This window comes from Mustela putorius, unplaced genomic scaffold (assembly GCF_011764305.1).
Source record: "Mustela putorius furo isolate JIRA1106 unplaced genomic scaffold, ASM1176430v1.1 tig00003850_pilon_pilon_pilon, whole genome shotgun sequence".
In the NCBI taxonomy this organism is placed as follows: domain Eukaryota; kingdom Metazoa; phylum Chordata; class Mammalia; order Carnivora; family Mustelidae; genus Mustela; species Mustela putorius.
The window spans coordinates 9,116,648-9,136,157 of record NW_025422002.1 but is presented as its reverse complement, the minus strand read 5'-3'; the positions used below and the strand labels follow the sequence as shown (position 1 = coordinate 9,136,157).

Genomic DNA, 19,510 nt, shown 5'->3' with positions numbered 1-19,510 from the left:
TCATCTCAAAGGATAGAAGATCTGACAGTGTCCCAGTTATGTAAGCCTGGTGGCCCCTCAGAGACGAGGGGCAGCCTAGCAACCAAGAGTTAGAAGGCGTAGCCTGCTTGGCTCCTATGATCCAGGCCCTGCCTTTCTCTGCACAAACTTATTCTCCTACAACCTTGGTACTGAAGTTGACAATTTCTGAATTACAGTGGATGGTTGAGAGTGGAGCTAGCTGTGTGACCTTATACAAGTTACCCTACCACTCTGTGCCTTAGTTTTTTTCATCCATCAGGTGAGGACACTAATAATATTAACACCATATAGTTGTTCTTGGGATTAAATGAGATAATAGAATGAATGGACTTTATAAGGCCTCAGTAACAGCTCGCTAAAATCTCCTGTTGTTTCTACCCCAGCCTTCTTTATAGGGGAGGGGCCTGTAGCTCAGAGGGGTTAAATCACTTTCCCAAGATGACAAGGACATGTTGAGGGCAGGATGTGCTTTTGGGTTGAAGGCCTGGGGTTTCTTTCCGTAACACCATGATCACGCAGATTGAGAGGATGTTTTTCCTACCATCGATGAGTTTTGTTTTTTCCCATCTCCAGTTTTTCCATCTGTGCTTGGCCAGAGGACAGAGTTGTATGAATTGTATTGCCAATAGCTACTCCAGACTTCGCTATAGTCCGTCCCTTCTCCCAATCCAACCCCTGTAAGACAGTGGTTCTCAGGCCTGTGTCTGCCCCAGCTGCCCCTAGAGCGCTCGTTGAGACAGACTGTTGGGTCCCATACCCAGAGTGTCTGATTCGGACAGATCTGGGATGAAGCACAGGAATCTGCAAGCTCCCGGGGATGCTGGTGTGGCCAGGGGACCCAGTTTGAGAACCACTATCATAGAGTGTCTAAAAATGACCTTAAAAATGAGCTCGGCAAAAATGGCATCACCAATTCAGTTCAGTCACAGCAAAAGCTAATTCAGATTGCTGGGATGCTTAAGTTCTGGACAATTTTTAAGAAAGCCCAGTGTGGTCATTCTCAGGCTACTTTCCCTATGAAGGAGATACTGTGGCCAAGTAAAAGTCCCTTGGGACTATGTTAAAGGGCATAGAGAAGAACACTCATCACTAGCATATCAACGGGTCCATCTTCATTCTGTCAACCATCTACCATCAGAGCTTACCCTCGAGAATCTAACATCTGCCATATAGCTTAGTTTGCAGACTATTTCCCCCTGGGGGGAGGAGGTGTGGCATACATAAATCTTTCATTGGTGGAACAAAGGTGAAGTTTCTCCTTGTGCCACTGAAGCTTGGCTCTGTCCCTGTTCAAATGGTGAAAGATTCTGAATGAAAAAGGTCTAAAATGAAAAGGTTTGAAAATTCGGTACTTTGTCGTGTGTAAAACCACCTGCTTGGAGAAAACTGAGGAACATTTTAGATGGCACTGCCTTGGGAGCTAAGACGTGGTATTGTTGAGGTTCCCTTGGTCATGGTGTGGGAAATGATGTTCTTGGACACGCCTCCAACCGTGGGGTGTCTAAGTCCCTTCCTTTGGTTGTGGCCCCTCCTTAAAGACTTGCTCTGTTGACCAGAATATAGTGGGAGGGATGTTATGAATTCCTGAGGTAGGTCCTAAAAGACAACTCAGTCTCTTCCACTGGAATCTTTCTCTCTACACACACTTTGGGAGTCCTGGGCAGGCAGGAAAGGAACCCCGAGACCTCTTTGCCAGGGAAGCCCTGTGGAGAAACCACACAAGACTCTGGCTCCCAGCCTGCCAGCTGCTCCAAACGATGCCACACGGGCAGAGATAAAATAGCCCCACCGAACCCTGCCCAAATTGCTGATTTGTGAGGAGGACATGTGTTATTTTTTAAAGCCTCTATACCTTGGGGTGTTTTGATATGCAGCAGTAGGTGACAAGAATATCCAATGTGGGCACACAGAATTATTAAGTCTTCTGAAATGGGAGTCATCGAGACACCAAGTGTTTAAGGCAACAGTAGATTAGGGACAGTGGCCAAAGAACTATCTCTCAGAACGGAGCTGTGTTGGCCTTCAGAGAATGATCAACAGATAGGGAGAACCCTCCGAACCAGCAATAATCTCTCTCGAGGTTGCCAGAAGTTCTGTCCCAATCATTCTGTTCTTCTCTGGCAGGCTGTTCTCCAAAGGCCTACTCAGTCTAAACCCAGAGTGCCTTGTGAAAATCTTACTATTACAATACAGTAAATATTAACACAAGGGCCTTGAATTCAGGCGCTGGGTTCTTTCCAACACAAATACTCAACAATTTATTTATAAACAGCATCTCCCCATTTCCTCTTATGGTGATTATTCACCATCTTTGCTTTGGAGCCTCGTGTATCCCAGAGTTTTTTTTTTTTTTCTTTCTTAGTTTCTTTCCTTTTTTGGCTCAATGTCATTTCTGGCATCTTTAAACTCTTGTGTTCTGTTCCCCTGCAGTTGTCTTCCTGAGACTCCTCACAGTACAGACTGGGCAGGCTGGATGCCGTGGTCAGGCTGAGGGCTTTGGAAGGAGAACCATGTCATTGCTTCATCACTGATGAGTACTTAGATAAGTCACCCACCTCTCTAAGCCTCAGTTTCTTCATCAGTAACATATGGCAGGCCCTAGCTCATGGGAGAGGCTTTACATATAGTGATCACCATTGTTGGCCAGCCGTTTCACCTCACGCTTCTCCTTGGGGCAGATCATTGAATATGGAGCTCTCTGCTGAGCAAGGTAACATGTTAGGCATTTCTAATGGACTCTCCTTCACTGTTTTTTTCTGATAAAGGGGGATGTGGAGCCAGGAAGGTTTCATAAATGCTACCCTCTGAAGAGAGGCTGTCAGCCTGGGGTGTTCTCAAATCCAGCTTTGACAAGGGTGCAGGCAAGGACTGGCTTCTCACCGAAGGAAAAAGCCTTACATGGGGTCGTCTCTGTTGCAATGGCCAAGCGTGTTTCCTGCAGCTGCATGGGAGCTGGGGAAATAGAAGCTTCCACTTGCTGGAACCCTGGTGGGGTTTGGGGTAAGGCAGGCCTTTGTTCTAATTCTGGCTTAACCACTCACAAGCTAGATGACTAGAAAAAGGGGGAAATTATATTTTGTAGGAGAATTCTTAGAATTCAGTAAAAAAAAAAAAAAAAAAAAAAAAATTGATGTGAAGCCTTTGGCATAGTCCTGCACACAATCTAGACAGTTAAGAGATGGCAGCCAACATCACCAGCATCATCATCCTATTAACTTATAACAGCAACATGAAAATGGATAAAACCAAAGTAATTTTTTTACAGTGGTTCTAGTTCTGGGGTTAGCAAACTATATCTGTGGGCCAAATCCAGCCCACCACTTGTTTTTGCAAATAAAGTTTTATTGGCACATGACTATAGTCCTCTGTTTAGATCCTGTCAATGGCTGTGTTAGAGCTAGAGTAGAGTAGAATAGAGCTAGGCCAGAGTAAGTAGTTGTGATAGAGACCGTATGGCTTGCAAAACCTAAAATATTCACCATCTGCCTTTTACAGGAAAAATTTGCCAGCTCCTGTTTTAGTCAATGGAATATGATGCAGCCCAGTCCAGGAAAAAAAAAAAAAAAAGATGCTTGTGAAGCCCATGTGGCAACATGGAAAAGTATTTTCTGTGGGGGAAAAAAAATCCCTTTAATGTCATTAAAATATCTCCACTGTAAAGGAGGAGGGAGGCACATGTGGAGAAGCTTGGTAACCATGGTGATTTTCTGGGCCTTTTGGCCTGGGTCCTCCAGCTCATACAGGGCTCAGGATGTGGGGGTGGGGCACTGGTTTCAAATTCCCGGAGAGGGGCTGGCAGGAAAGCCAACCTGCAGAGCCCACAAGCCAAACATCTGCTGCACAAAGGTTTGGAAATCCCTTGCCCACAAATATGTCCCTTGTTGGGGCTGGAGTCAGGCTGAGCTGCCCGCTGCTGTCAGTTTCCATCAGAGGCAGAGCTCGGTGGGAGGGGTGCTGCAGGGAAGGGGCTGGGTGGGGGGCACCCGGCAGGGATGATAAATACTAAAGGGTGGAGATTACATCGACTGCTATGTTCTGGCTTTCTTTCTCCATTCTTCAGTTACAAGTTTGGGGTGTAGGGAGAGGCGGAAATTCCACGCCCAGGAAATCCGTATATTTCATTTCTGAGAAAATACCAAGTAAGCATTCTCAAGGCGAGGAAACGGTTTGGTGGGGCTGTTAACAATCAGAGCATTGAGGTCGTTGCCCTCGCGGCCCAGGCACTCATAGGTCCCATCCAGGTGGGAGAGGTGGGGAGCAGAGGGCCTGGAAAGTGGATACAGAGCTTTGTTATTCTGGAGTGAATGTTCCAAGTTGCTGGAGTTGGCAGTTCCCTGGCCATGGAGCCCTGTGAAGCCCTCCAAACCCAGGAGAACTCACGGTGGGAGGGAGTGGCGTGCCGTGGGCAAGTCCTTCCATTGTTCTTGGCATGCAGAAAAAAGGCCCCCAGATTCTTCACTGGACTGGGCTGGGGGGGGGGACTCCCAACACTGCCACTCACCCAGCAAACCCACGTACACACGCCTTTGGTGGTGGTGTCCCCACCTACCCAGGTCCCACCCCAGGGCTACTCAGACTTATCAGGACTGGTAGCTCACAAGGACGTGGGATAGAGTCCCAGCCTCACCTATTATCAGCAAGCCTCTTAACCTCTCACTTTGTCAGGTTCCACATCTGTGAAATGGGTGTGACAACCTAAACCTCTCCTGCTAGCTGTTAGGATGGTTCCAGAAGACACGAATGAGCCTGCTGGGCAGTAACAGACACTCTTCCACCTGTGCCCCCCCACCCCCACCCCCCGGTTCCTTGCAGGCACATATACGTGGGGCAAGTAGAGGAAAGAGGGAGGTGAAATACTTTGGGGTTTTAATTGGCTTCACCGATTCAAAGAGGACATTTCAGGAGTGACAGCGACTGAGTTAGCCCCTGGGATTTTCTGCTGTCGTGTCTCCTCATGAACACAGATACCTCTGATAGCATTTCTCAGGTGTCCTGCCGCTCCTGACCTCAGTGTAATAATGATGCTTTCAGAGGGCTGCTCTGAGGTACCCAAGGGTAGCCACAGCTCTTGGGTTCACTCTTCAGATGTGCCTCAGCTGATGTGAGGATGCCCCATCCCGTCACGGGGCGGCGGGGGGTGCCTGTGTGGAGGCCCGGAGCTGGAAAGATGGGGTGTCCATCTGTGAACCGTCCTCAGATCTGAGGAACCCCGCAGGCCTGGACACATGAGGGAGTTGTGCTCAGAGAGTGCTCTTCCCACAGGCGGGTTGGCCTACCCACTGTTCTAGGACCTCACCCCTAACTCAGCTCATGGGGGCATTTCCACATGGGTGATTTGAAAAAGGCTTCTGGCAATAGTGTTCCTCTGGACTGGATAACACTTTCCTCTGAGCACATTTTCGTGGAGGGGCTTGGTGAGGAGACCCCACTGTCTGACTCAGCTGGCATCTGGCCCCTCCCAGGCTTTCTGAGGAAGAACATCATGGTTGACAGGCTGACAGTAGTTTGAGGGAGCCAGGCAAGCTCACTGGAGAAGTGCCCTGCGGTGTGGGCTGACTGCAGCATGGAGGGAGGGGAGCCTGTGGCCTCAGGCTGCTGAGTAGTGCGGTTGCATGGCGCTATATGGCAATGTCTAAAGCCATTCTGTGTTTCCAGAACTCCCCACAGACCATTCAAGGAATGGGAGAGTGTTGTGCCGTGTCCTCAAAGCTGGACTGCCTAAGCCAGCGGGCCAAAAACATCTAGAAAATGCCAGTGTTATCATCTCTTCAATCCTCACCAACATAGGCCTCTTGGGTGATATCATTTTCCCTGAGCTTATATGTAAAATTATTTTTATACTCCTTGGCAGTGGGTCTCAAAGAGTGACCCCCAGACCAGCATCAGCATCAGCCTGGGTGCTCAGTAGGAAAGCTGAGTCTCTGGGCTTACCTGCCCTTATTAAGCAGGGACCTCTGGGTTAAGGCCCAGACCTCTGAGTTTTAACCAGCCTTCTCTGTAATTTTACTTTGAGAACCACTGCCATAGCCTACCAGAGGCTTTCGGAAGTCCCACCACAAAGAAACGCATGTACTGTTGGTCACTCTACTGTTTCCTAAATTCACATGGCTATGTAATCCATTTATGACCTAATGTCATAAATTAGCTTTATGACCATTAGCTTTCCAAGCAACACTCTTTGGGCAACAGGAGAGATGGGCCTGGGGTCTGACAGAAGTTGGTTCAAATCCCACAGTTTTCTTCAAGTCCTTCGGTGGCTGGGAGTTTTAGATTAGATACTCTAGTGCTTAGCACTACCCTTGGTTCAGGGAAAGCATGCCACATCGTAGCAGCTAACGATAGTAATAATGATCATTCTTTGGATAAGAAGCCATACTATGTCACCAATATAGTTCTAGCAAAATAGGTTTCGTGTGCCTTCCTTTTGCCTCCATTCCCCCCTGCCGCCACAAATCGCCATGTGGATTTGGGCTATCAGTCTGAATTCTACAATTTTTGCTCCCCCTCATCAGGGGAGCAAAAATCAGGATTCCTGCCTGATGCTTGGCTCTGGTAAACTGTCTTCCACTACCCATTTATGGGAGACAGAAGGCCCAGCACATGGATGGCCAGCACCCATGTCCACTTGACTTGGCTACTCACTGGGGTAACGCAGAGCAGTCTGGGGAGCACTATCTGCAACTAAGTTTGGGGCTGCTGGGGACACATTCTCTATGGTCTATGTCTATCTAGCTACCTTTGTAGGATTTGCTCCCGGGATTCAAGGAGATAAACAGGGAGTTATAAATAAAAGCCCTCAGCCTCCTTTCTTCCTGGAAGACATCATAAGCAGGGTTTTATAACTCTGCATAATGTAGTAGGAAAAGTATAGGATCCAGGTCCTACTCCTTAGAAACTATGGGACCTCGGAAAAGTTACCTACCCTCTCTGAATCTCTGATTCCATACCTGTAAAATGGGGTTGGTGAAATTCACACCACTAGGCGATTGTATGAATTAAACAAAGACCCTGACAGAGAGGGCAAGGTATCTAGCACAGAGCAGGTGCTTAATAATTGTGAACTTGAATCCCCAGGGAACATGGCCATCTAGATCATCCTCATCATTCAAGGCTCACTTCTTCACCCATTTGTTCATTCATTCATGGTTCACATATTTATTGAACACCTACTCTCTATACTGATGGCATCTGCTGAAGATACAGAGATGAAAAAGACAAGCCAGCAGCACCTAGAGGGGTGCATGTAATACAGACTGAATCCACTAATTACATAACTAGTTATCTAAGCAAGATTGGGTTTAGGGTTAGGAAGGAGAAGGCTGTCTTCCCCAGGCAGCCCAGCCCAAATAATATGGACTTCCTTCAAATTCCCTGTTCATTGTCTGATCTTGTTGTTTATATACTTCTAAACTGTCACAACTACTTCCTAAAGTTGACGGTAGGCAGAGACCCGGATCTCAGGCCACCTTTGCCCCACTTCCATGCTGTGCAAATATGTGGGGCTGAGTCAGGGGTAAAATATGTTCTCAGATCAGCATATCTCTCCTGGGAATGGCAATTGGGAAATGTCACAATGACTTAAAGAGATCACCTTCCAAGCTGGAATTAGGCAGTATTTACGCTTTAAGGACAGATGACTATTTGGATAGAGGGCTGGATGGAGAGAAGAATCGTTTATGAAACATGGTAACGGGATCTAAATTTTTTTTAAGTTGCTGGGACATGTGTCCTTCCTGAGCAATAGGTTTTTTCCGACGCCCTTTCCAAATTTGTGGTAGGGAAAATAGGTTTTTTCTTTTGTCTTAAAGTTCTCAGATTAGGGGCACCTGGGTAGCTCAGTTGGTTAAGCATCTAACTGAGATCGTGATCTCGGGATCCCAGGATTGAGTCCCACATCGGGCTCCCTGCTCCGTGGGGAGTCTGCTTCTGTCTCTCCCTCTGCCCTGCCCTCCTGCTTGTGCTCTCTCTCACACATAAATAAATAAAATCTTTCACAAAAAGAAAAAAGTTCTCAGATTAACAGTGTGAAGCCCCAGTTCACTGGATGGCAATCCCAAATGAATGTGCCAACACAAGGGGGTTGGACATGCGGGATGCAGGTTTTGGATGATAAGTCTGAGTCACAGCAGGGGAGAAGGAGCCTGGCTCTCTCTGAGTGTAGAGACAGCATCATCGGGGCTGCCATTTCCCTGGGATGTCTGGGTCACACAGGTGACTGCCAGCTGTTACCAGCAGGACAGGTAATTGGCTTGAGAGCTCCCTGTATTGGGACATTGATCTACAAATCCCATACAGAGGCGGTTGAGGCCAGTTGGCTGAAAGGGGCAGAGGACAAAAGGTAGAAGGGGGTCAGAGACCAGGAAAGAGCAGACATCAGTCCTTGGTGGCACCTGCATCAAGCTAGTCCTTTCACCTCCTGTGGGACAGATCAGACAAACCAATCCATGAGGCTTTCGCCTCCCAGACGGCTTCTTCATTTTTTCTCAACCAGCCCCCAGGAGCTCACTCCCTTACAGCGTATCTTCCACACACTCCTCACGGATGCTTTCCAAAGCACAGCTCAGATCCTGTGACGCCTCCCACCGACAGCCTGCCATGGCTCCCTGTGGCCCTCAGAGGGATGTCCCACATCCCTGCTATTCTCCAATGGGAGGACAGTGACCTCTGCCTGTTTGATTTCCTGGGGCTTGGTGGACAGGACAGGCTAGTCGATACATGAGTGACGAATGCATGGCTTGCTGCTTCGGGAAGCATGCCCCTGCTGACCATGCCAGCTTCGTGTCCCGACATCCCCAGCGCACCATGCTTTCAGACACACGGGACTCAGTTCAGCCCTCCGGCTCCACTTCGCTCTCTGGAACTCAGGCCTTTTGTATACGCTCACCTCTCGAAGGTGGCACAGGCCTTCCCTGCCAGGCCTGAAGACTTGGATGCATCCTGGTTATTCTTCCCAAGCCAGGCAGGACCTCAGCTCCTCCTCCAAGCTGACCCTCACCCCAACCAAGGTTAGATGCCCTTTCTGTGACAGTTTGGTTGTCTGTGACCTTCCCTGGACGCTGAGCCTCCCAAGCAAGAGGATCGTGTTATTTTCCGCAGGACAGTGCGTGGCCTGAGTAAATGAGCACCTCATAAGCTGCTGGCGGGATGAACACATGAACGATGGCATGAACGAGGGGGAAAAGCCTGGAGTTGGGGCCATGACTGCACAAGCCCTGGGGACTGGTAGTTTCAGCCACACCAGGAGGCAGGGGAGAGACTTACGTATTCTTTGGACGGGTCACCGATGCTGCCGTTGGTGGTTGGGGCGGTGGTCTCCGGGCCCTCTGGCTTTTCCTGCTGCTTCCCCTCCTCCTTGGGCAAGCCCCCTTGCCCAGGGAGGGCCACCTCTCCCACGCCCAGTGCCTCGCTCTTGTATTGCTTGACAAAGTCTTCCATCACTTTGACCTCGTTCTCCAGAAGTCCACGGCAGCGAGAGGGGTCCTGGTCGTAGATGGGGAGCTGGTGCATGAGCTGGCGGCGGCGGTAGTAGGCGCCCTCGGTGCCCGTCACCGGCTGCTTCTCCTTCGGGATGAGCTCCATGTACTGCAGGCCCTAGTGGGGAAGAGATAAAGCAACTGTGATTGGCACACGCCCATGCAGAGATCTGGAACTGGCAAAGTTTCCAGCTTCTTTGGGTTTTCTGCAGAACCGGAGGGCAGTCCAGGTAGAAATGCTGGGAATCTGGCAACACCCAAGAGAGGCCTGAATAAGTTCCACTCTGCCTGCATTGTCACACATTCACATTCTGGGTGAGAATGGTGTACTTTAAGTCAGTATTCATTTTAGATTTTTTTGGCATGGTGATGCAGGTTTGGTTTCCTTCAACACTGAACATTTTTACTTCATTTACCTCATGGCAATGCTCCTAATTAAAAAAGTCGATCTACTTTAAAATTGCTTTTCTCAGAAAAGTATAATTAAATCATTAGAGGCATAAGGTATTTCATGGTTTATTAATTTAAAAATAGGCAATAGCACCTTCTAATAGAATGAACTGACAAAATCTCAAGATAGTAATATTTCCACATCAGTATGATGGGTAACCATCTGGATATTAATATGTTCATAGATAACTGTCCAATTTGGCTTTTTTTTTTTAAAAAAAATGAACATAATTTTGTACTTGGGTGGGTGCCAGGGATGGGAAGATTTTGGGGGAGATAAAGGTCAAGGCCAGACAGCATGAGAAAGTGTGAAAGGCAAACTGTTTATCCTTGACAACTGTTCTCGGCCTCTGGGCTTGCCCCTGACACACCCACCAGGTTGCCTGATTCCCGCTGCCCAGGTGGCTGTTGCCATATTTACCCTCTTGGAACCTGCCTGCCCCCATGTCACATCACTTGGGGCCGGACTCATTTTGGAACTGAATTGTGTTAATCAACACGGAAAATCATGCAGCAGTTCATAACGACAACCCACGTTGTGGCCCGATGTTAGGGAGTAGGGATGAGGAAGCTGAGGGAGGGGTGTACTAGTCCAGAGCCTGGTTTGCTGAGTTTCAGAATCAATGAATTTCAGATGAGAGCAGTTTTGGAGAAGGGAGAGGCAGGTGACCCATGTTCCTGTGGGACTCACGATGTGAGCGGCTGTGGAAGCCCCCTAGGGGGTGACGTCCTAGATCCTGGAACATGTGGCTGAGACTTCTTCTGGCTCTGTGGGCTCACAGCACACCCTGATACCATCCCTTCATCTGCATAGTCCCCAGAACCTTCCAAGGTGCTTTGCTGGATATAGGACCTGGCCTGGGTGGTGGACAAAGTCTACCAAAGGCTCTAGCTTCTGGCCAACTGCTGTTCTCTGTGTAAGACTAAGCAAGCACTCAGCTTCCTGGGCCTCAGTTTCATTATCTGCAAAGTTTGGGGGGTAGACTGCATGATCTTCAGGGTCCTAACCCCCATGAGAAGTCTGTGGTGACCTCACTCAGTCCTTACCTCTACTAGGAGAGAGGCGTGGTAGCACCAACCTGAGTCTACAGGTCAGGAAAGTGGCTCAAGGAGCCCATGGATTCTGGTTGGCCCAAGAGGTAAATGCCCTGAATCCCCACACATGGAAGAACAAGAAGCATTGCGGGCCACACAGCTGACTGCATGTCTGGGAAGGGCTGACTCCTGACTCTGGGGAAGAAAGGGGGGATGCGGTTTTTCTCTGGGTCAGTATGAAATTGCAGGGGCTTCCAGCATGAACATGCCAAGTAGGTGGGTGTGAAGAATCTAAAATCACACTTTGGGGTGCACATGAATCCCTGGATGGCCTTGTGACTCTGACTCAGGAGTCTGTAAGTGGCTGAGAAGTGAGCACTTTTTCAGCTCCTCCTGGGTGAGTGTGAAACGGGTCCTCTGAGGATTGGGGACCTCTCCGGGGACAGTGGGTGGCAGGATAGGATGTGACCATCAGAGGAGAGGGAGAGCAGCGGAGTAGCAGGTTACAGGCTGGGGCAGGGCACAGGGCCCTGGGGAGACAGGTTAGGGACTGCCGTCGGGGGAAGGTACCTATCCCAGTCCTTCTGATCTTGCCTGTGGCCCAGAATCTATGGCAGGATTTTGGAGATGTAGAAATAAGAGCATTGCTCACTGTGCCAGAATGGGCACCGAGACTCGGCCAACATCTCCTTCATTCCAAGTGTTCAAGCAGTTCCAGTGTATGCCTGACGGAGCTCGTGGGAGCAAAACCTCTTCTCCCACGAAGGCTGCCGACACCCCAGGTTGAGTGGCTGAAGGCATGGTGGGAGTAGCTACCTACTCCTGCTTCCTGTGATCTGGGCACCCTTCCAGGTGCCTGACCCATGCTTACCCATTTAGTTCTCACAGAACCCCTAGGAGGAAGGAACTAATACTACCCCTCGAAACCCTGAGGCCCAGAGAAGGGACCTCCCGACATTCCCATGACTCCTCTGCGGTAGAGACAGCTCGGCACTCAGCAGCCTGGGTCTCCACCATTGTCTACAACTTCTCTACAAGACGAACAATTTGCCAAGAGAAAACCATTTCCCCCAATCTCTAGGGGAGTTTCCTGTGGTCGTCATTGACGGTGTGAAGGCTGTGTAAGCCTCCTAGGGCCACGATCCCCTGTCCCTGGATAGGTCTGTGACTCCTCCTTCATAGCAGGTGTCCCTCCCTGCTTAGCCTTGCAATAAACACTGCATAGAAATCCTGCAGCGGGGGGCCTTCTGCAGGTGCAGGCCACCTGCTTGTCCATCCCCATGTTCTGTGTCCTTCCTTGGCTCTGTCCTGGCTACAGGTGTTTGTGGCCTGCAGAGCTGGAGGATTCCTGGCCAGGACCCTGGAGACAGGGATGTTCCTTCCCCAGGAATCCAGGGTTCCCATCACAGCTCAAAGCCCTAGCTGGGCACTGCAGCATCCGGCTGCCAGCACCGTGTGTTCCGTGATGGCTGGCCTTGCGTGGCTGGCCCAAGCAGCCGATCACACGCCTGCGGCGGACTCTGCTCGTTGACCCCGGGGAGGGTATTAGAGTCCGCCGCGACATGCCATTCAGACAACCACATCGCTTGGCATGGGCTTGGGGAGGGGACAATGGGGACAGACGACTGGGTCAGAGTCAGCTGCCTGTGCCGCTCAGAGCTTGTAAGGGAATCTCTCCGGAATCTCTCCAGGAAGCTGATTAAGGTCATGTTCCCAAAACCTTTAGCAAGAGGCCTTTTCTCGGGGCAGCTGGAAAGGTTGGTTTAGGTTTCAGGTTTTTCACGAGGGCCTTTCTGAGTCATTTGGTGCTTTGCTGTCTGGCTGGGACATCCTGGGTGAAGAGGTTCCCAGAACTGGGCTTTATCAGGAGAGGAATCAAAGGGCAGAGAGAAAAGTGGAAAAGAAAGGTGCTTTATTCCCAGGGTTGGGCAGTGGAAGGCACATGGACTCTGGAATTGGAAGACCCGATCCTGCCTGTTCTTTCTGCTTCTCCAGCTGTCAGGCAGGGACAGTCAATGGGCTTCATGGTACATGTCAATCCTAGTCAGTAGTAGCTACTGGGAGGGCTGTGTCGAGGAGGATTCTGAGGTCCAGTGAGGGCTCCGTGGGAGACAGTGCCCTGACTGACCAGCAACATTTGCCATTATGGGAGTAGAGGAGGAGGTATGGGTGCCACACCTGCAGAGCCTCCTCAAAAGCCTCTGTTTGCTCTCCTGTAAAATGGGGTTATTATCCACATAGGGAGTGGTGAGGTATTGATATATCTGTTTGTCTATATCCATATCCATATCCATCTATCTATCTACAATGCTCAATGGATGCTGGTTCCCTTCATCTTTTCCTACTTGCCTCTTTCTAAATCTTGGCTAGCCTTCAAAGATTTGCTCAAGTCTCTCCCCATTCTAAGAAGCCTTCTCTTGAAAGTGCTAGTCCAAAATACCTGCTTCTTTCTGCCTCTCCTACCTGTCTTGTTCTCCTGGCCTGGCTTGGTAGGGAAGAGCCTAAGCTTTGGAGTCAGGGAGGCCCGAGTCCAAGGCCTGGCTCTGCCATTTAAGCCAGCTATGGGACAGCTGGCTAGTTGTGTCACTTCTCCAAGTCTCAGCTTCCCCCTCTGTGGATAAGTGTAGTCACAGTACGTCCCTAACAGTGTTGGAAAATTAGGTGAGACCGTGCATGTACAGCTCTTAGCATAGTGCCTGGCACACGTAAGTACTCAGTAAATATTAACCATTAGGTTTATTGTGAGTAGTCTTTAAAGGCTTAAGAGTTTCTCCGTTTTTTATTCTGGTTGGGAGGGATGACATCAAGATCCAGTCCCATTTCCAAAATACAATCAGTCCCAATCACTTGGATATTAAAAAAACAAACAAACATAAAACCATCCGGAGGGTGAATGGGAAGGGAGAACTGTCCAATCTCAGAAAGGCAACTTGCTCAGGCAGGCCAGATGCGGGGCAGACAGAGGGCTCTTTATACCATGTGGTTTTATGAGCCAGCATTAATCACAGCCTGACGATGCCTTCCTCTGATTCGTCTGGGGCCGAAGCGTTCGGGGTTTTCACCAGCCAGTTCCTGACGCCCACAGCCAGCTCTTTTACGAGCTGCTTGCTTTAGTTTCCACTGACATCTTGGAGGCCTGCTTGATGGCTTACCCAGGCCTGGGCGCTGGAGGAAGACCCGCGTTCCCAGCCACCCGGCATGTCCCAGTACTGACTGCTGTTGTTGGACGCCATCCTCCACGGCCCGGATGTGCCCCTGTCTAGCCCCTCCAGCCGGCTAAGGCCCGTTAACCATGCTGTGTTTCCTTACACGTAAAGTAATTCCTACTTCACAGGGGGGCTGAGCTCACAAATGCTGACATACTCTTTTAAATATGTCTTCAGAAAGTAGAGCTTCCAGAAAAGCATCTTGCCAGTCTTCACTTGATCTAGAAGGGGTTCCTCCCTCCTTTCCCCCACTTAAGCCACAGCTTAGAATTGCACTGCTCAGACTCTCTATGGTGAAGGATCAGCTTTTTCTCTTTGATTTTTCCACCTATTGCAGAATGATTTGTGGGCTCACCACATGAGATGAGAATGTAGCTCATGCCACATGAGATTTCCACGTGCGTCTGACCACAGTGGAATTCTGTTCAGTGAGAGGAGGTCTCTGATCACATGCTTGGATGTCAACTGCTACTAAATTGCCCCAACATTTCTTCTCAATTTCTGTATCTCTCGCTGTGGACCAGTCACAGGATTTTGTGGCAGTTTCGGTCCATGGAGTGCATGTGGCCAGGAGGGTGACAAAGCACACATACTCATCAGACCTAGTATGTGTCCTGCATGGTGCACAGTGCTGGATAGCCTGGTACATGGGACGGACATGGTGTCTGCCCCTGTGGGCCTTGCTTCACTCCAGTGAGAGAGGTGGTAACTAAGCAAAGACGCACATTAGACAACTACCGCTTATAATCAAAGCTTCTAAAGAAACATTGGAGAACTGGAAGGAACAAAATGTAGCTGGAGGGTAAGTGGCATCTGCTGTAGATTGGGTGGTTAGGGAAGGCCTGTCTGGGACATGACTGTCAGGAACACTCAGCCATGCAAAGAGCAAGGAAAGGACATTTCAAGTAGAGGGAACAGCAAGTGCAAAGTCCCTGAGGAGGGCAAAAGCCCAGAGAGATCCAGAGCAGGAAAGAGGAAGGTCAGGGCATTGTTAGGTAATGAGTGGGGGATCATAGCTGGAGCTATAGGAGGAGCTTGTGGGGTATGACCATGTATGACTCTGAAGCCTCTCCTTTCTTCCCCAGAAGAGATTGAATTAAATGCATCTCTAAAACTATAGGACTTTTTTTTTTTTCAAAAAAAATTTTTTTTAAAAGATTTTATTTATTTGACAGAGAGAGAGAGAGAGATCACAAGTAGGCAGAGAGGCAGGCAGAGAGAGAGGGGAGGAAGCAGGCTCCCTGTGGAGCAGAGAGCTCCATGCAGAGCTCTATCCCAGGACTCTGGGAGCACGACCTGAGCCGAAGACAGAGGCTTTAACCCACTGAGCCACCCAGGCGCCCCCTATAGGACATTTTTAGCCCGAGGAAATCACGGAGGCCCCTGCCATTCCAGGTGTGGTCTGGGGGCGGGTAGGATCGGCATCACCTGGGAGTGTGTGAGGAGTGCAGTCTCAGCACCAGCCCCAAGCTTACGAGATGTGTTTCCGCAAGCTGTCCAGGTGAGGTATATGCCTGCTGAAATTTGAGGGGAACTGCTCTGGTCTTCAGGGCCCTGAATGTGGCTGTATCTAGGATTACCTGGGGAGTTAAATGCCCATGTCTGGTGATTCTGTGCCAGTGATCTTGAGCTTTTGATTTAATGGTCTGCACTGAGGCCTGTGCATGGGGACTTGTTAGGGGTTTTGGTAGTGGGCAGCTAGGTTGTGACCTCGTCCTTCTCTGAGTGCCTCTGCCCCAGGGTTGTGTAAAGCTAGCTTGGTTCTCCCTTCCAAGCCCAAGAGGCCTCTGCTGTTAGAGAGGGGAGAGGACTGTTTCTGTGCTCCCCTACAGGCCTGCAATAGATACATCCCAGGCTACTTTGAGGGAAAATGAACATCTCACACATGAAGACAAGAACTCTGAGGGTTTGTAATGATAAACCATCCTTTGTTCAGAAGTGGGGAGCCCAAACAGAACCATGAACGACCCTGGACTAGAGCTGGAAGGACCCGTAGAATTCATAGAGACACTTCTATCCATTTCATGGATGAGGAAAACCGAGGCCCAGGCAGTTTTCAGCTCAAGATCACGTAACAAGACTGGAACAGGTATAGAACCAGAGCTATTCCTATCATTTCTATAATCTTGCCCTCTTCTTACCTTGTCTTTGACATTCACGCATGACTAACATTTACAAAGATAGGAAAACAACCTCTTGGTTGGAGGAGGTTGCCTTACCAGTTTCTGGGTGACTCCAGGGGGGGCCCACTCATAGGTGATGGTGTCAAAGGTGGGATCTTTCCCAGTGGCAATGGGATTGGTCATGATCATCCGATTCCTCTTGTAAATCCGGATGCCATCTCCGCCTTTCACCCGGGCCGTGAGGGTGGAATACTTGGAGTCCATCAGCAAGCGGCCAATTTTCCGATCATCTTCCAGCTCAGAGTTGAAGCAGTGGTCCTCGTGGCTGCATTTGCACGATTTGCATATTTTCCTGGGGTGAGAGGTTAATTGGGACACGTGAGATCTACCTCCAGAGAAGAAGAGCAGAGTCTCCTGCTGATAGCATCTGCCTTTTTGAAAGCAGTTTCAGGGTTCAACTTTAGTAACTTGGCAGCAGACAAATGGAAACCAGAGACCAAAAGGCCTTTGGGATTGGGAACTGCATTTGGGAGACCATCAGTCTATCTGTGGGGAATGTGGGATGTGACTTTTGCTGGTTAAAAAGAACAGCAAAGGCTGGTTCATTCATTAGAGATGCTAGAAAGCAGGAGTCTTTATGACTGGTGGGCTGAACCCGGCCCACCACCTGCTTGTATAAATAAAGTTTTACTGGAACACAGCCATGATCATTCATTTACATATTATCTGTGGATGCAGTTGGGCTACAATGGCATACTTGAATAATTGCAACAGAGACTGTGTGGACCACAGAGCCTAAAATATCCACGATCTGGTCCTTTATAAAAAAAATTTGCTGACCTCTGCTCTAAGGAATTATTGAAATTGTCTCCCAAGACTCGTGAGTTCGGAGTTTCAGCAATTTTCAGCAATTTAGCATTCATACTGAATTTAGAATACAACTAGAAGTTTTCTTCAAGGAACAGGTGGATAGGACCCAGGAGGAAGGGAATAAGCTCAGAAAACTGCTTGGGCTAAAGAGACTGATGCTCACTGGCCATGCTCTGTGGTGAGACTGAGAGAAAGAAATGCATCCTGGGGAAGCATCAAGTTCCCTTGAAAGCATCATGCTTCAGTCTGACAATTAAAAACTAAAACATCTGGCTGCTTTGTGCCATGCTGTTAAGGTTTCGAAATCCGGACTGTTCTAGTGTAGTGGAAAACCGCTTCCCTCCCTTTCAGGCCTGACACCTGAGGTGCGCTGTATCTCAGTTGCTCTCACGCATGAGGTTTAAGAACTTGTTAAGCAAAGTGAACATTGTCAAGACCTGCAACAGGGATGAGGCAGGCCCGAGAGAGAGGTCGCTGCAGTAGCATGAGCCCCTCACAGTCAGGCATCCTGTAGGAATCCTCCTTTTTCCCCCATCAGGACTTTATTTATTTTTTTTTTTAAGATTTTTTTATTTCGACATTTGACAGAGAGTGAGAGAGAGAGCACAAGTAGGGGAAGCAGCAGGCAGAGGCAGAGGGAGAAGCAGGCTCCCCACTTAGCAGGGAGACCCATGCAGATCTCTATCTCAGGACACTGGGATCATGACCCGAGTGGCTGACAGTTAACTCACTGAACCGTCTGAACCACCCCAGGCACCCCTTCCACCAGCAGTTCTAAAGTAAGGTCACCCCCCCCCCCAGCCATGTAGCAATGTCTGAAGACACTTTTGATTGTCATTGCCACCAGGGGGTGCTACTGGCTTCTATAGGGTAGAGGCCTGGGGTGTGGCTAAACATCCTGTAATGCAGAGGACAGCCCCCCTCCACAGCAAAGCATTATCCTGTCCAAAATGTCAGTAGTGCTAAGGTTGAGAAAGCCTTGTCTAATATAAAATGAGGGCGGCCCCACTGCACCCTTCCAGGACCCTATAGCTGGGGTGGGAGAGGGAGAGAAAATCAGATGGACACTGTAACACGGTAAGTTTGCCCCCTGTGAGGGCCACATAGGTTTTGGGGTGGTCCTGCTGGTCTGGACCAGTTTCCCCAGCGTGGAGGTATGGGGCACATGGAAAAAGGCTCAGGGTGATAAGTGTGGGAGACAGTGGGTTACAGAAGGTTAAACACATGTCTTATTTTTAATGCACTGATGTACTGCGTGACTTTAAGGCAGGGAGAATGCAGCCCTTCCAATGTTATTTGAAGAGAAGCCTGCGGTCCAAATTCACATTCAGTGGGCTACAATTTGAGAAATGGTAAAATCCATGATCACAAGGATAATTCCAGGACTCTAAAACAGAATATGACCCTGAAGATGATTCAGGGCAAAACCAAAGTCTTTTGTTTTCATAAGAAGGGGTTGTTCATTTTACAGAATTGGGGCATCCTATTCATAATAAACATTCTCTTGCCTCTCCCTTTTACGAGCCAGGCATGAAGGAGGCTTTCTCGAAGGTAGGGGATAGCACCACTGGTTTATATGTGGGGAGTGACAGCAGCAGAGGAGGAAGTGGAAGGAGGAAGAGGAAAGAAGTGAGGAAAAGTCTGGTGTCCTATGAGATCCTCTGGGCCCCAGTGCCTTCCATGCATGGAGCTGGGTGGGGAAGCTACCATTTGCTTTTATGATTAATGAGACTCTCAGGATGCTATTAGAGATAGAGCAAATGCAAAACAGTTTGAAATGGAAAATGCTGATGGATATGAGATATTCTTCTTTCTCCTTTTCTTCATACTATCATGTTGCCAGGCACTGTCACTGGGGTTCTACAGATAAGGAAGACACTTCTTAGCCCCACTCCCCTCTTTCAGGCATCCAGACTGAAGGGGACACTGACACACCCAGGAAGATACTCGATGGTATTAAAATGGCTGTCCTGGGCTACCTGCAGTGGCAGAAAAGGCAGAGCCTTCGACTCTGACCCCAGCCTGAACAGCAGCCCAACACAGGTCCATGGCTGAGTTTCTTATCTGACAGTAAAGAGCTGGTCTACATCAGGCATCAGCTAACTACATTCCATTGGCTGAATCTGGCCCATACCTGACTTTTGTACAGCCTAGGAAGTAAGAACAGCTTTTACACTGTGACATGGTTGAAAAAAATTCAAAAGAAGATTACAATCTTCTGACACAGGAAAATGAAATGAAATTTGAAATTCAGCATCCTGAACAAAAGGCTTATGGGAACATAATCACATCCATTCATTTACATACTGCCTATGGACGTTTTCACGCTGTG

General features: G+C 49.1%; 1 protein-coding gene across 2 annotated transcripts in view; it reads right to left on the bottom strand.

The window, feature by feature from the left end:
- The window catches only part of LMCD1 (LIM and cysteine rich domains 1), a 58,172-nt gene that overhangs the window by 6,771 nt on the left and 31,891 nt on the right, over window positions 1–19,510 (bottom strand). For both annotated transcript variants that reach the window (XM_004738426.3, XM_004738424.3), the window contains 2 exons: window positions 16,405–16,660; window positions 9,283–9,612 (listed from right to left, as the gene is read on the bottom strand). In XM_004738426.3, the coding sequence (XP_004738483.1) occupies window positions 9,283–9,612; window positions 16,405–16,572 (498 nt within the window). In that variant the 5' untranslated portion in view covers window positions 16,573–16,660. The remainder of the gene's footprint in view (window positions 1–9,282; window positions 9,613–16,404; window positions 16,661–19,510) is intronic.